The sequence below is a fragment of the Alternaria ethzedia genome (genome assembly GCF_023757985.1).
Source record: "Alternaria ethzedia strain BMP 0044 chromosome Unknown scaffold_13, whole genome shotgun sequence".
Lineage (NCBI taxonomy): Eukaryota > Fungi > Ascomycota > Dothideomycetes > Pleosporales > Pleosporaceae > Alternaria > Alternaria ethzedia.
Window position 1 is genome coordinate 724,808 of NW_026056206.1, and position 14,148 is coordinate 738,955.

Below are 14,148 nucleotides of genomic sequence, written 5' to 3' on the forward strand. Positions count from 1 at the left end.
TATTTGGTACAGCGGCGTAGGGGAAATTGCGCAAAGCATGATTGAGCGCTGTGGAGAATAGTCCGCACGCTGCGCAGGTGGCGTTGAGAAAAGCAAGTTCATCGTTCTAGAGAAGCGAGAGAGGGTGTCGTCGCGAAAGGGAACCGCAAGTGCACGGGCGCGGAAGAAAGACATTTTCAAGGGTCTTGACACTGACAGGCGAGGAAGGTTGCATGAAATCAATGCATATATTCGAATATTGAATGAAGGCGCTTTTGTTCTATCATAAGGTGACATTCCGTCTACGTCGTCAACGCGCCGACCGATGCCTTTTCATCATCATGAGCACGACATCAACGCCCACCCGCACACCCAACTTCACCGCTGCCAGCTCTCAGATCTTGCGCTCTCTGCGCGAATTGTGCAACGTCCACACCACATCCAAGTGATGGGTGTGTAACTTGGTGCTGCACCTTCAAGTGCGGTGGCGTCCAACCCCTTGGGCATGAACTTCGTACTCCGAACATCGGCCGCCTGCATGGGGCGATGCGTGGCGTCTGAATGGCGTTGGTATGGCTCAAATGTTGATCAACAAACGTGTTCATCCAAGCAGTTCCACATCTAGACCGATGGCCCTCATGAAGAGGTTCACGTTGGCCGTACGTGCGCTTGCCATCTCAGCGGGCAAAGCCTTGCTAACAGAGACCGTCTCCATGACGCGGTCCTTGACGCCGAGCACCAACCTCTGTTGCTGCTCAGGACTGGCGCCCACACCCATTGCAGCCAGGAACTGCCAGATGTACATGTCGTCGGTATCATTGATAGTTCCTGGGAACAAATAAGGAAGAACAGGCTCGATGACGTCAAACAGACGGTTGTAAAGTGCCGTCCATTGTTGCCAGTCGGTAACCATCTCGGGAGCTGACTGCTTAAGAAGCTCGGCGCGAGAGATGAGGAACGTAAGGAGAGTGAGACCGATCCTGCTTCGAGCCACAGTATGGAGGTTGGTGCGGTCCAGAACAAGACCAAGAAGGCCAATGACAATGTTCAACGGCGCCTCCGAGATGTGCGCGTGAAGAGGCGACATGACGGTGCTAGAGAAAAGGTCAACCTCTTCTCGGATCGCTGCACTCAAAGGCTCCTCGGGCGTAGCGATAGCACGGCCGACCACGGAAAGGGCATCTAGGTGGACAACGATCATAGTGACGACGGTGATGCGCTCCTGCTCGTTGATGTGGCGGAAAAGTCGTGGAAGTACCTTCTTTCCCTTGGCGTGTGAGAGGATGGAGATGAACGGATGCGGTGTGCTAGAGTTTGTTAGCAAGAAAGAGGCTTTGGGAATATTACAACATACGCAGGGTTAATGGGCTCCATGATCTTTGTGTTCAACCACAATTGCTGATGGAGCGCTTCGATCTTCGAACGCCACTCCATGTGTGCCTGGATGGCTTCAGGAGGGCTGCTTTCCTGGATCGGTGGTGGCATTGCGCGCTCGTGGTCTTCCATTTGCATAAGGGTCTTGTACACAGCCTCGATGTTGCGAAGAGCCTCCTTTCGGTCAGCGATAGAAGACCGGTGGTTCTTCGGCAGCTTATCGTTCGTCTCTGGCCGCTTCAGGTTGAGCAGCGGTCGAGGGGTCTTGGAGTTGCTGAACGCAATCTTTCCAAGACTACCTTCCACAACAAGCTGCCTAGCCTTTGGTCTTGCTTTGGCCGCCTCAACTGCGCGCTGGATCTGTTGCTCCATGCGCTGCATGTGGTTGTCTCCGCCTCGGCCTTGTCTGCGGTTGCCAAACCTGTTGTTGGTCTGGAACAGGTATGTTTGAGCAAATTGGCTTGCTGGCTGCTGGGGGTTTTGGCGTGGAGCACCCCGGATCTGGGTAAAGACCTGGTAGTAGAAGTCCTCTGCAATAGCTGCCTCAGGTCCTCTCTCTTCCAAGTTGCCCGTCGCAGTCATCAGTTGCTGCAACTGGATTCGGGTGATGAAGTTCTTGTCCTGCGGCGTCATCAGGCCGTTGTCCTTTGCTAGGAGAGCAATCTTGTGGTTCCGCTTGGCCCGCTTAGCATCTTCTTCGAGGAAGGCGGCACGCTCGGCCTCAGATAGCTGAAGAAGCTGCTCGGGGTGGGTGATGACCATTCCGGGGAACGACGGACCGCGGTTGTGTCCTGCTGGAACACCACGAGGACCCTGGGGAGCATTCTGAACGATAGGCTGGCCTTGTCCTGACAGACGGTTTGGGTTTTGCAAGATCTGTCGAGGCTGGGTGGGTGTGCCCTGGGCCTGAGCCTGGGGTGTTGCTTGGCGCTGCTGTTGAGCGCCGGGCTCGTTCGATTGGGGCCTTTGTCGCTGTAGGATGGTGGGCTGTTGGGGCGGCTGGGATCGGACGGGTTGGTCGGGGAGCTCAGCGCGGACCTGCTGCTGTTGCTGTCTAGGCGGCATTTGTTGAGCGGGCTGCTGCTGTTGAGGCCTTTGCAGAATCTGGGGCGCGAACTGTCCTGGCATGCCGGGGTACTGGGGCTGTCCATGGGGAAACTGTTGCTGCTGCTGCTGCTGGGCGAATTGCTGTTGTTGCGCAAAACCTGGAAAGCCTGGAGGCGGAGCTTGTTGCACTGGAGGGGTACCTATTGACTGAGCGCGCATCATGGCCTCGACCTCTTCCATGCTCATGGCCTTCCTGGTGGGCGCGGGCTGTTGCGAAGCGGCGGGGGGCTGCGGCGAAGGCTGCCTCTGCGCAGCGGGCTGCTTGGGCTTGAGACCCCAGATATCGGCGCGCGCCTCTAGCTGAGGGATGTACTCGGGGTCCTTGTAGCTCTCGTAGCCAGTGCGGTTTGGCTTCGACGCCTGGGGGACGGGTGGTCTCTGCTGGTACTGTTGGGTTTGCTGTTGCTGGTATTGCTGCTGATGGTGCTGTTGTTGCTGCTGCTGCTGCTGCTGCTGCTGCTGCTGGGGGTACTTCTGACGGGCCTGGTACAGCATCTGCTCCTCCTGCAGCGTGTTTGATACCGCAGAGGTCTGGCCGGCGAAGTCGAAGTGTTTTCCGACCGACTGCTGCGTGGCAGGGCCGCCGCCGAAGGTGTCGTCGTTGAGGTCATCGGCATCGTCGTCGAGCTGGTCGCCTAGGCCGTCGTACGTCTCCTCGAAGTCGATGCTGTGGATAGGGTAAGTGGGAGCTGTGGGCTACGTGAGACGCGACCTACACATCGTCATCGGCTGCCCCTCCACCCAGTGCGGCGAAGGCGTCGTGCTGGCCAAACCCGGGCGCATTGGAGGCGTGGCCGCGGTCTCTCGGGCCGCTGGGGTCGAAGCCGAAGAAAGACATGTTGGGCGGAACCCGGCGGTGGGGGTGGTGTGGTGGTGTTTATGCGGCGGTCGAAGTGATATTTAACACGCGAAAGTGGTGACGTTGGGCTACTAAGTAAAGGCAGATTGGCAGGGCGGCAGTCGCATGGGCGCACCCACGAATAAATGGCGGCAGATGGGCAGATAACTCGCGACAGGCGAATGACGCCGCAGGGTACAGTAACGGCGACGGAGTGGGTGGGCGAGGTTGTGCCTGTGGTACTGCGAACCCAGGTTGGCTCCATCGCGGCTTGCTCCCAATTGGCGGCCAGGCCCGGCCTTACCCAAAGAATCCGACTCCCTGCGAAGTGGCTACATTACTACGGCGCCCGTCGACGACTCCTATCCACCTCGTGTCCTCCATCCCTCACGTTGCCTGCCACCTCAACCTCGACTACTGGCTGATGCGCATTCCCCGCGTCTCGCATCCGCTCGTTTTTCTGTAGTCCTACACTCCGGGGAACCAACGCGCCGACAGCGTCCGTCCGGCACCACCCCTAGGGCTACCCGTAGACGTCTCACACCTCGTCCACGCCTCCTTCGTACCCACCACGTCGTCCGCAGCAAAGGCAATTGAGCAGCGAAAGTGGAGGGCTCCGACGTCACCGAAAAGAAGCAGCCCACAGAGCAGCAGCCTCAGGGCCATTCCGCCATGGCCGGCAACCAGCGGTATATCCGCTACCTTGTCTTTGCCGTAGTGGTACGTGCCGGCATCGTGTGACGAGTGCGGAAGCAGCGACTGACCATACCCAGGCCCTCGTCCTCCTCTACTTCATCGGCTCCTCGTCGTCTGTGCCTTCCGCGAGCTGGCCAGTCTACCAAGACAACAAGTCGCCCGCGACTCCTCCCCAGGGCAACGCCCCCGTCGCCAACGATGAAGTCCAGCAAGTCGCGCCTGGCACCACACCCAACGAGCAGGAGGGACTTCCCCCCGCGACCGCCCCCGGCGACCGCATGAACGCAACCTTCGTTACCCTCGCCCGCAACTCCGATGTCTGGGAAATCGCCAAGTCCATCCGCCAAGTCGAAGACCGCTTCAACCGCAAGTTCCACTACGACTGGGTTTTCCTCAACGACGACGAGTTCGACGACCAATTCAAGAAGGTTACATCTGCTCTTGTGTCCGGCAAGACCAAGTACGGCAAGATTCCCAAAGAGCACTGGTCCTTCCCCGAATGGATTGACCAGGACAAGGCCGCCAAGGTCCGCGAGACCATGAAGGAGAAGAAGATCATCTACGGCGACTCCGTCAGCTACCGACACATGTGCCGCTACGAGTCTGGCTTCTTCTTCCGCCACCCCTTGATGCTCGACTATGAGTGGTACTGGCGCGTCGAGCCCAGCGTTGAGCTCTACTGCGACATCAACTACGACACCTTCAAGTTCATGGCCGACAACAAGAAGAAGTACAGCTTCACCCTCAGTCTTTACGAATACGTCGAGACCATTCCTACCCTCTGGGACGCCACCAAGAACTTCACCAAGCACTACCCCCAGCACATTGTCAAGGACAACGGCATGAAGTTCCTCAGTGACGACGGCGGTGAGACCTACAACCACTGCCACTTCTGGTCCAACTTCGAGATCGGCAACCTTAACTGGCTCCGCTCCGACGCCTACATTGACTTCTTCACCTCGCTCGACCATGCTGGTGGTTTCTTCTACGAACGATGGGGCGATGCTCCCGTGCACTCCATTGCTGCTGGTCTGCTACTACAAAAGGACGAGATTCACTTCTTTAACGACATCGCCTACTACCACGTCCCATTCACACATTGCCCAACAGGCGAGCAATACCGCCTCGACCACAAGTGCTCTTGCAACCCCAAGGACAACTTTGACTGGAACGGATACAGCTGTAAGTTGCCAGTATCCTAACCAATATCCATATACTAACACAACGCAGGCACATCTCGCTTCTACGAGATGCAAGGCATGGAGAAGCCAGCAGGGTACGAAAAGGAGCAATAAGCGCTCAATCTCCCGTCTGTCTACTTCGTCCTACTTCGATCCGAACAACCTTCAATTTATCCCATACTTCTTGACACACCGGTTCTGACTTATTGTCAAGCGCACCCCTCTCGACTGCAGCCAAGGTTTGGCGTGTTGTGAAAATTGTCTTCTTCGTCATCGCTATACTGATTCTACTGGCCGCGTGCATCATCAAACGGCGGCGGCCTACCGGGCGGTTCAGTCAGGTAAATCAGGGAAAATCTTCGTTGCCCAAGTGGCCCTCGTAGGGATAGTCCGAACCGATATCGGTGTATACGTTTGGATTGGCGTTGGCAGCGGTTGCTATTGTTGGCTGGTTATTTTGGCACGGCATGCCCGACGTAGGCGAGGGAATGGCGGTCATCTATGTATTGTCTTGTTGAATCGATGTATGGGCATAGTTGATGACTGTAGACTAATGACCTCATTCATATGCAGACATTGAAGAAAGACATCGCTATCATGTCTTAACCAGCGATCCAAGGCGTCCACATTTGCAAGATCAATCCACAAAACCCTGACCCCATGGGAATCGATATTCGAGCTTCTCGCATATGGTTTTTCACATCTCGCTGTTCACCGACATGGTTTGGTTTGTTCTGATTTTCAGACAGACTTTCTCTCAACACATGTAGTCGATACGGTATCATTTTCGGGTTGGAGTTGACAACCAGCTCTGTGTGTGATACTGAAAAGAAGAAGAGGACGTAAGACAGACTCTTGTACACTTTGATAGCTCAGCTTGGATTTGGTCGTCAATCCAGAACAACCTCGGGGGGAAAACGATGAGATAGTTCAAATGACGCGCAGGGCCGCGTTCGTGGTGTGAAAGGAATTGATAAGGTTTCAGACATGAGAACGCAGAGATAATCATTTCAATAAGGCTTTTGAACACAACAGGTGCAACGTATGTGTATTGTTCTGAGATGTTCTTGCACTCGCTTTCTTCCATGCACTTAACCCCTTCAGATTTTGGGAACCTCGCCGACACATAACAAATATTGATACAGATTTCGGAAATGACGAACCCAAAAGTTGGTGAAGAAGAGGAGTGGATGATCACAAGTCTGATTTATATAGCCGTCGCGTACTGGTAGAAATCATGTATGGGTGATTTGCGAGAAGGCGTCATGTGTTCCAAAACCCGAGCGCGATGTCATGAAGCAGGAAATCCGACTCAGTGTTATCACAAACATTATGTTTCAGTTTCCAGTTTTGACTGCTGCTGCTTGGTCGAAGAAGTACATTCAAGGATAAGATTCACGTTTTGGTGGGATGTCAGACACAGATCGGAAGTGTCCCCATTCGACACATGTGTTCATCGTATTTGAGATTCGTGCTCAGCTCGACCCCTCGCCATGGGGCGTTGAGATGTTCAATTTTGGAGGAATGTAAGAGGAAAACTTGAATGAAGAGAAGAAGGAAAAAACGGGGTAAGAATCTTGTTTATATGCATACTAGCGCTACCAACACATGCTCGCTAAAGAACGCTCATATCATCAATGCCTAAAAACGTTGACACGCTATTCCATGGGATGCTCATCGCTCAGTCGTTGTAGTTCACAACACCACTCCCATCCTTATTCGCCTTGCGAACCCCATACTTCTCACTCAACTCGTCTTCCTGTGATCGGCTGTTTGGATCGAGGTAGGGTCGCTCAGCACGAACAGTTACCCTGACAGCGTGTCGACGGTGAGGCGCAAACCCGTAAGTGGCGGAGTGGTTCTACGCCATGTCAGCAGTGCGTTATTTCGAAGAACGAGACTCAACATACCGTAACCCTGTTATCCCAAAATGCGACATCCCCCTCATTCCACTGGAACCTAGCATGAACCTCGGGACTAGTCGCCACAATCTCCGTTAGGAAACTGATGATATGATCCGACTCCGTCTTCGGCACACCAACAATCTTCGTCACAAACCCAGGGTTGAAGAAGATGCTCTTCCAGCCCGTGACGGGGTTCGTCCGAATGAGTGGGTGTTCGGTGGTGACGGGCTCGCGACGTACTGTCCGACCGAGATCGCGCGAGCCTTGGGCTTGCAGCTCAGCGGAGTGGAGAGCAGTGAGCGATTCGAGGTACTTTTGCATGTGGGGTGAGAGCATGTCGTAGGCTGCGTATTGGGAGGACCAGAGGGTGTCGCCGCCGCCTCCACGGGGTGGGCCGGTGAGGACTTTGAGGGATGTGTAGGAGGGAGGTTGGAGTTCGTATGTTACCTGGTTCCGGTCAGTAAATCTTGTGTCTCTTTTGATGTGGTAACGAAGTCTTACATCAGAGTGCCAGAGGAACGACGGTGTGAATAAAGCCCTTAGGTCTGGGCTATCCTCGCCGGTGTAGATGACGTGAACGTCCTCCAATCCCTCTCGCTTCGGCACACCAGTTGTGGCATGTTTGTGCAGCTCACCGAAATACTTTCCCAGCTCCCGCTGCTCATCGATGCTGAAGTTCTTCTGGTTTCGGAAGAACACTACACCACGCGTGGCAATGAGTCTTGCAAGGTCGTTCTTCTGAGCGTCTGTGAGGTTCGCTAGATCAACGCCATGTATCTCAGTACCAATCTTTGGGTTGTAGTCAAAGACGTCTGTGGCAGTTGCAAGGAGGTTCTTGAAGTTAGGATCACCTAGTTGACCTTTGTCGGCGTAGGGTATCTCTGTGTAGGCTGGCCATGTGATGTTGGGGAAGTGTGGTCGTAGGTCTTCGTACTTGTATGGTTCAGCATGATTCTTGACAGTGGTGCGCCCAGGCACATAGCTGTGGGCGTTGCTAGACTTTGGTCTTGGGAGAGATCTTGATGCAGCGGTGGGTTGGTAGTGGGGTTCGACGAGTCCTGGCGCCATCGTTGTTGCTGGGATAGATAGGAACTTCGTACGATTACGAGTACTGCGCGGTCCACTGCAATAAGTTCTTGGTACTTGGATGAGACGGGGTTATAGTATGCAACGAGCAAGTATGGCAGTGTGATGTGGCTGCCAGTGGATGGTGGTGGATGATTTATCGTCAATCAACGAAAGGAAGATATGTTAAGTGAGGTCTCTAGGGATTGGTAGATGATTGATAAACAGCCAGGGAGAAGCAACATGCTCTTATATGTACTACCTCAGTACAATATACGTGTGATTCATGTCACCGTGAGTTACTGCCATATCGGGCCAATTGCGCCATCGCACACAATGTAACAGCCGATCGAGCTTGACGCTGATCCGCATGCCACTAGCATCGAGCTACAGCCGCATACGGTCAGAGCATGCAAGGCACAAGATACTGAGCTGCCAGTCCAACACTGCGAAGCTGATGTATACGGAGGAAGTTGAGTGTGAAAACCGTTGTCTTCTGGGATCCCGCCTTCCAAGTCATTTTTGCCGTGATTCATACAGCCAAGAGCTTTTCTCTCACTGTACTTGCACTACCAGATCACAGTTGGTATGTTGGAGTTGGAGTGGGAGTGGGATCGACGCTAGTGAGATGATGCAATTTGACGCGATCCTGTGCTTCGAATTCAACATCGTGGTGCTTGGACCACCTATAACGCCGACGGCCCTTTCCAGGATATTGACCACCCCTCACTCTTGCTGAAAGTCGGTGTATTGAGAAACAGACTTGCAGATGCTCTCGAATCTTCCATTCCATTGAATCGGAGAGCGAGATGAAACAAAGGCCTCGGTAACGTGGAAGTTGTGGCTGTGCGATAATGCTGTCGCAACACCATGGAGGGACGTTTCCACCTCTTACTTGGTGCACTGTCCGTTTTTATAGTTCCCATACCAGAGCACAACATCTCAAGCAGGTGTCCTCACTCGAGCAATGCGATATCTGCTGCCAGTGTTCCGTGCGGGCCGCGCCTTAGAAAACCCACCGATAGCTGGCACTTCCTGAAACCCCCCTCCAGGCATCAGCAGCACGTGATTGTGGTGTGCGTTGGTTGTTGAGAGGAGGTTTTACTGAATTCCATGGTTGCGATACACTGAAGCCAAGGCTTACGTTCGACGCATGATGAGATCCAGTCAAACATTTGTCGATACACCAGCAAGATGTTGTTCTCAATTGGTCGACTTGGGTCCGATGAATGGGATGGGTACACCGTTCACGTTCATCCATTGGATCGAACTTCCGCCAGATTTTTGTCCAGCTTCCACTCGTGTCCTTGCAGCAGTGTCCGGGGCGTATGTATGCGCCTTTGTGCCCTCACTCATTGTGCCCGCTTGTCCCATTTCCGCCTGCTTGGCTATGCGCGCTCGTTCGATTATCGGGTTCCAGTGAGAGATGAATCGATAACCTGCGTAATTGAAGAGGAGCAGGATGAACGAAGTCTTCAAGGGTTGCTGTAACATTCTCTCGTGCGTCCTCTGGATAAACTGGTGTATGCGTGCAAACACCATCGTGACAGTGATTGTGAGTATCACGAGATACGCTGAGACAGCTGAAGGATTAAGCGATGCGGGCGAGGAATTGGATGTCGGTGGTCGAAAGATCTATGGATGCAGGATATCGTGGAACTTGGGAACGGCGCCAGCGCGGGGACTGGAGCCTAGCGCGAAATCGCCGCCGAGCCGCATCAACTTTCTTGACGATCCAACACCTTCAGCCATTCACACCACTCTGTCGCAGCCACACCGGGAGGAGGAAAGAATCGTCGCGTAGCATTGTCGCGCGACATCTCCAAACCAGAAAATACCCAGAATCCTCCCTGCGACCGCGGCATCCCCAGATCCTACACCCCGACTATCCCAACGAACGCGCGCCGCGGACGAGGTCACCTCATACAAGGAAAAAAGCTGAACACCCGGAAGCCTACGTTGACATTAGGCCATTCACTTTGCATCTTTTCAAGTGGATGTAGTGTGCAGACAATATCCTACACTCCAACATCCAAAGAAAGCGCGCCGCGGGCCAAATCGCAGCCATGGACGATCTCGCGAACCTCGAGTTCTTATCGCTCGTCTCGAAGGTCACCTCCGAAATCCAGAACCACGTCGGTGTTTCGGATAAGACGCTCGCCGAGTTCGTTATCGATCAGCACGCGACATGCAAAGGCGTCACAGACTTCAAGAACCAGCTGGAGGCCATGGGCGCAGAGTTCCCCCAGAGTCTGGTAGAGAGCATTGACCGTCTCATCTTGACGCTTCATCCCAAGTACAAGAACAAGGGAGCAAAGGAATCTGGCGCAAACGGGCAAAACGGCACCGATGCGACAGACCGCAAAACGCGCGTTTTCAAGGGCCTGGCGATCCCGGACAAGGACGTGGAATACGAGGTGGCAGACGACGAGGCCGAGAAGGAAGCAACACAGATCGACGCATTAGACGATACATTTGCGATGCTGGAGGGACTGGCAGGGAAGGGGCCAAGCAGCAAGCCCAAGGAGAGGTCGCGGAAAAGAAGCATGAGCCCATACGACAGCGACGACGACATTAGCAGGAGTAAGCGACACAGGCAGAGAGACCGGTCGTACTCTCGCTCGCGATCGAGGAGCCCGCGACGAGGCAGACCGCAGAACGACGAGCTGGTCTTCGAAGACGAATTTGGCCGCACGCGGACCGTTAAGCCAAACAACAAGCAACGAAGCCGCAAGAAGTACCGCGACGAAGACCTAGACGAATTCCGACGACCGCCTACCCCCGAGCTTGACGACGAACCCGTGTTATACAAAGTGTACGATGGCAAGGTCACAGGTGTCAAGGATTTCGGATGCTTCGTCAATCTACAAGGCGTGAAGGGCAAGGTCGATGGACTGGTACACGTCACACAAATGATGGAGGGCCGGGTGAACCACCCTTCCGACCTCGTATCGAGATGGCAAGAAGTCAAGGTCAAAGTCATCAAGAATGAGAACAACAGGATTTCGCTATCGATGAAAGAGGTGGATCAGCGGACCGGTCGAGATCTTGATCCTGGCAAACGCATAACATCCTTCGGCACAGGCGCAAACTCCCAGGGACTTGGAGGAATACCAGGGCTTGACAGCTCCGTTCCAGTCGTGGAGGACGGTTTCAACAGTCGCAAGAACGGAATGCGGAAGCGCATGACCTCACCAGAACGTTGGGAGATAAAGCAACTCATTGCTTCTGGTGTTATACCTAAATCCGACTACCCCGACATCGACGAGGACTTCAACGCGCACATCAACGGCGAAGGTGGTTTTGAAGAAGAGGAGGATGTTGATATCGAAGTCCGTGAGGAAGAGCCACCCTTCTTGGCGGGCCAGACGAAGCAATCACTGGAGCTGTCACCCATTCGAGTTGTCAAAGCGCCTGATGGCTCGCTCAATCGCGCTGCAATGGCTGGTGATACATTAGCGAAGGAGCGTCGTGACCTCAAACAGCAGGAAGCCCAGGAGAAGGCCGCCAAGGAGGCAGCGAATGTTGACTTGAGTAGCCAGTGGAACGATCCAATGGCCCAACAACGACAATTCGCCAGCGATCTTCGCAACACCCGCACGAACGAACCCAGCCAAGCGCTACCGGAGTGGAAGAAGATCTCCACGAACAGTAGGGAGACCTCATTTGGCAAACGTACAAATATGAGTATCAAGGAGCAACGAGAGTCCTTGCCTGTCTTTAAGTTCAGGAACCAACTCCTTGAAGCTATCGCCAAGCACCAGATCCTGATTGTGGTCGGTGACACTGGATCCGGAAAGACCACGCAGATGACCCAGTATTTGGCCGAGGCTGGCTACGGTAACGAGCTGGTCATCGGTTGTACCCAGCCTAGGCGTGTAGCAGCCATGAGTGTTGCCAAGCGTGTCGCTGAGGAAGTTGGCTGCGCTCTCGGTAATGAGGTTGGTTACACGATTCGTTTCGAGGATAAGACTTCGCCAGATACCCGTATCAAGTACATGACGGACGGTATTTTGCAGCGTGAGATCCTGTTGGATCCCATGCTGTCAAAGTACAGCTGCATCATGCTTGACGAGGCCCACGAACGTACAATCGCTACTGACGTCTTGTTTGGACTGCTGAAAAAGACACTCAAACGACGCCCGGATATGAAGCTTATAGTGACGAGTGCCACTTTGGATGCCGACAAGTTCTCGGAGTACTTCTACAAGTGTCCCATCTTCTCAATTCCAGGTAAGTTTTGGCTCCACGAAATGCATGTGAGACAAATACTGACTTCTCCGCAGGTCGAACTTTCCCGGTCGAGGTCATGTACAGTAAAGAGCCAGAGTCCGACTACCTTGACGCGGCGCTGGTCACGGTCATGCAGATCCACTTGACGGAGCCAGCAGGTGACATTCTGCTGTTCCTGACAGGTAAAGAGGAGATTGACTCCTCGTGCGAGATTATATCAGAGCGCATGAAAGCCTTGGGTCCAAACGTACCAGAATTGATGATTCTGCCTATTTACGGTGCCTTGCCGTCGGAAGTGGCCTCTCGTATCTTCGAGCCTGCCCCCAACGGCACGCGCAAAGTCGTCATTGCTACCAATATCGCTGAGACCAGTCTGACTATAGACGGCATCTACTATGTCGTGGACCCTGGTTTTGTCAAACAGAGTTCCTATGATGGAAAACTAGGAATGGACCGTCTGCAGATTACACCGATTTCGCAAGCCCAGGCTCGCCAAAGAAGTGGACGAGCAGGTAGAACAGGACCAGGAAAGTGTTTCCGTCTGTATACCGAGGCCGCATTCCAGAATGAAATGTTGCCGACTACGATTCCGGAGATCCAGCGCCAAAACTTGTCAAACACGATTTTGATGCTCAAGGCTATGGGCATCAACGATCTGTTACACTTCGACTTCATGGATCCACCGCCTACAAATACCATGTTGACAGCCCTGGAGGAGCTGTATCAGTTGGGCGCACTGGACGACGAAGGCCTGCTAACGCGTCTCGGTCGACAGATGGCTGACTTCCCAATGGATCCATCCCTGTCAAAGTCACTCATCAAATCCGTTGAGCTTCAATGCTCAGATGAGATCTTGACCATTGTCGCCATGATTAGCGCTACTCAGAGCGTCTTTCATCGTCCACGCGACAAGCAACAACAAGCCGACCAGAAGAAGCAGAAGTTCAATGATCCTTCTGGCGATCATATCACCCTTCTCAATGTGTACAATGGTTGGAAGCAGGGTGGATTCAGTACGCCGTGGTGTCAGGAAAACTTCGTTATACCCAAGAACATGCAGCGTGTGCGCGACGTGCGAAACCAGTTACTGCAGATTATGGCGCGGCACAAACATCAAGTCGTCTCTTGCGGTCGCAACACGATCAAGGTTCGGCAAGCGCTATGCTCGGGCTTCTTCCGCAACTCTGCACGCAAAGATCCTGCCGAGGGTTACAAGACGCTCGTTGAAGGCACACCAGTCTACCTGCATCCTTCTTCCTCACTGTTTGGCAAGCCTGCCGAACACGTCATATACCACTCACTTGTGGAGACGACGAAAGAATATATGCATTTCTGCAGCGCTATCGAGCCGAAGTGGCTTGTCGAAGCAGCGCCAACCTTCTTCAAGGTCGCGCCAACAGACAGATTGAGTAAGCGAAAGAAGGCTGAGAGGATTCAGCCTCTGCACAACAAGTTTGCAGGTGAAGACGACTGGAGATTAAGTGCGCAGAGGAGGGCCGGCAGAGGTGGTGGAGGAACATGGGGTTGATCTTGACCTCGAGAGTGTCTTAGGATGAGAGAGTGTGTATGATACCTACGGACGTTAAGTAGGATCTATTGAGTTAAGATTTACTGCCTGTTCTTTGTGTGGCCGTGTTCAGTATGAAGCTCTCTGCTGTTCTTCGCGTGATGCTTGGATGGAGTGCACAGACCCACACTTACTTCCCCATTCGGACAGCGCGACCGCGTTTTCGCGTGTTTACCGTCCCCGCGAGTCTCCCTGTATCAACAG

The 14,148-nt window shown here is 53.7% G+C and overlaps 4 protein-coding genes across 4 annotated transcripts; 2 read left to right on the forward strand and 2 right to left on the reverse strand.

Moving 5' to 3' along the window:
- Window positions 1-580: 580 nt before the first annotated feature.
- Window positions 581-3,298, reverse strand: J4E87_006108 (uncharacterized protein; the record flags this gene model as incomplete). Its single annotated transcript, XM_049377713.1, has 3 exons — window positions 581-1,286; window positions 1,334-3,127; window positions 3,177-3,298. The coding sequence occupies 3 exons, from the start codon at window positions 3,296-3,298 to the stop codon at window positions 581-583; spliced, it is 2,622 nt and encodes an 873-aa protein (XP_049232754.1).
- Window positions 3,299-3,970: 672 nt separating this feature from the next.
- Window positions 3,971-5,289, forward strand: J4E87_006109 (uncharacterized protein; the record flags this gene model as incomplete). The annotated part of the gene is made up of 3 exons (XM_049377714.1): window positions 3,971-4,018; window positions 4,072-5,176; window positions 5,225-5,289. The coding sequence occupies 3 exons, from the start codon at window positions 3,971-3,973 to the stop codon at window positions 5,287-5,289; spliced, it is 1,218 nt and encodes a 405-aa protein (XP_049232755.1).
- Window positions 5,290-6,856: 1,567 nt separating this feature from the next.
- J4E87_006110 (uncharacterized protein) lies at window positions 6,857-8,147 on the reverse strand (the record flags this gene model as incomplete). The annotated part of the gene is made up of 3 exons (XM_049377715.1): window positions 6,857-7,036; window positions 7,086-7,526; window positions 7,581-8,147. The coding sequence occupies 3 exons, from the start codon at window positions 8,145-8,147 to the stop codon at window positions 6,857-6,859; spliced, it is 1,188 nt and encodes a 395-aa protein (XP_049232756.1).
- A 2,063-nt stretch (window positions 8,148-10,210) lies between these two features.
- J4E87_006111 (uncharacterized protein) lies at window positions 10,211-13,905 on the forward strand (the record flags this gene model as incomplete). Its single annotated transcript, XM_049377716.1, has 2 exons — window positions 10,211-12,377; window positions 12,431-13,905. The coding sequence occupies 2 exons, from the start codon at window positions 10,211-10,213 to the stop codon at window positions 13,903-13,905; spliced, it is 3,642 nt and encodes a 1,213-aa protein (XP_049232757.1).
- Window positions 13,906-14,148: the final 243 nt, after the last annotated feature.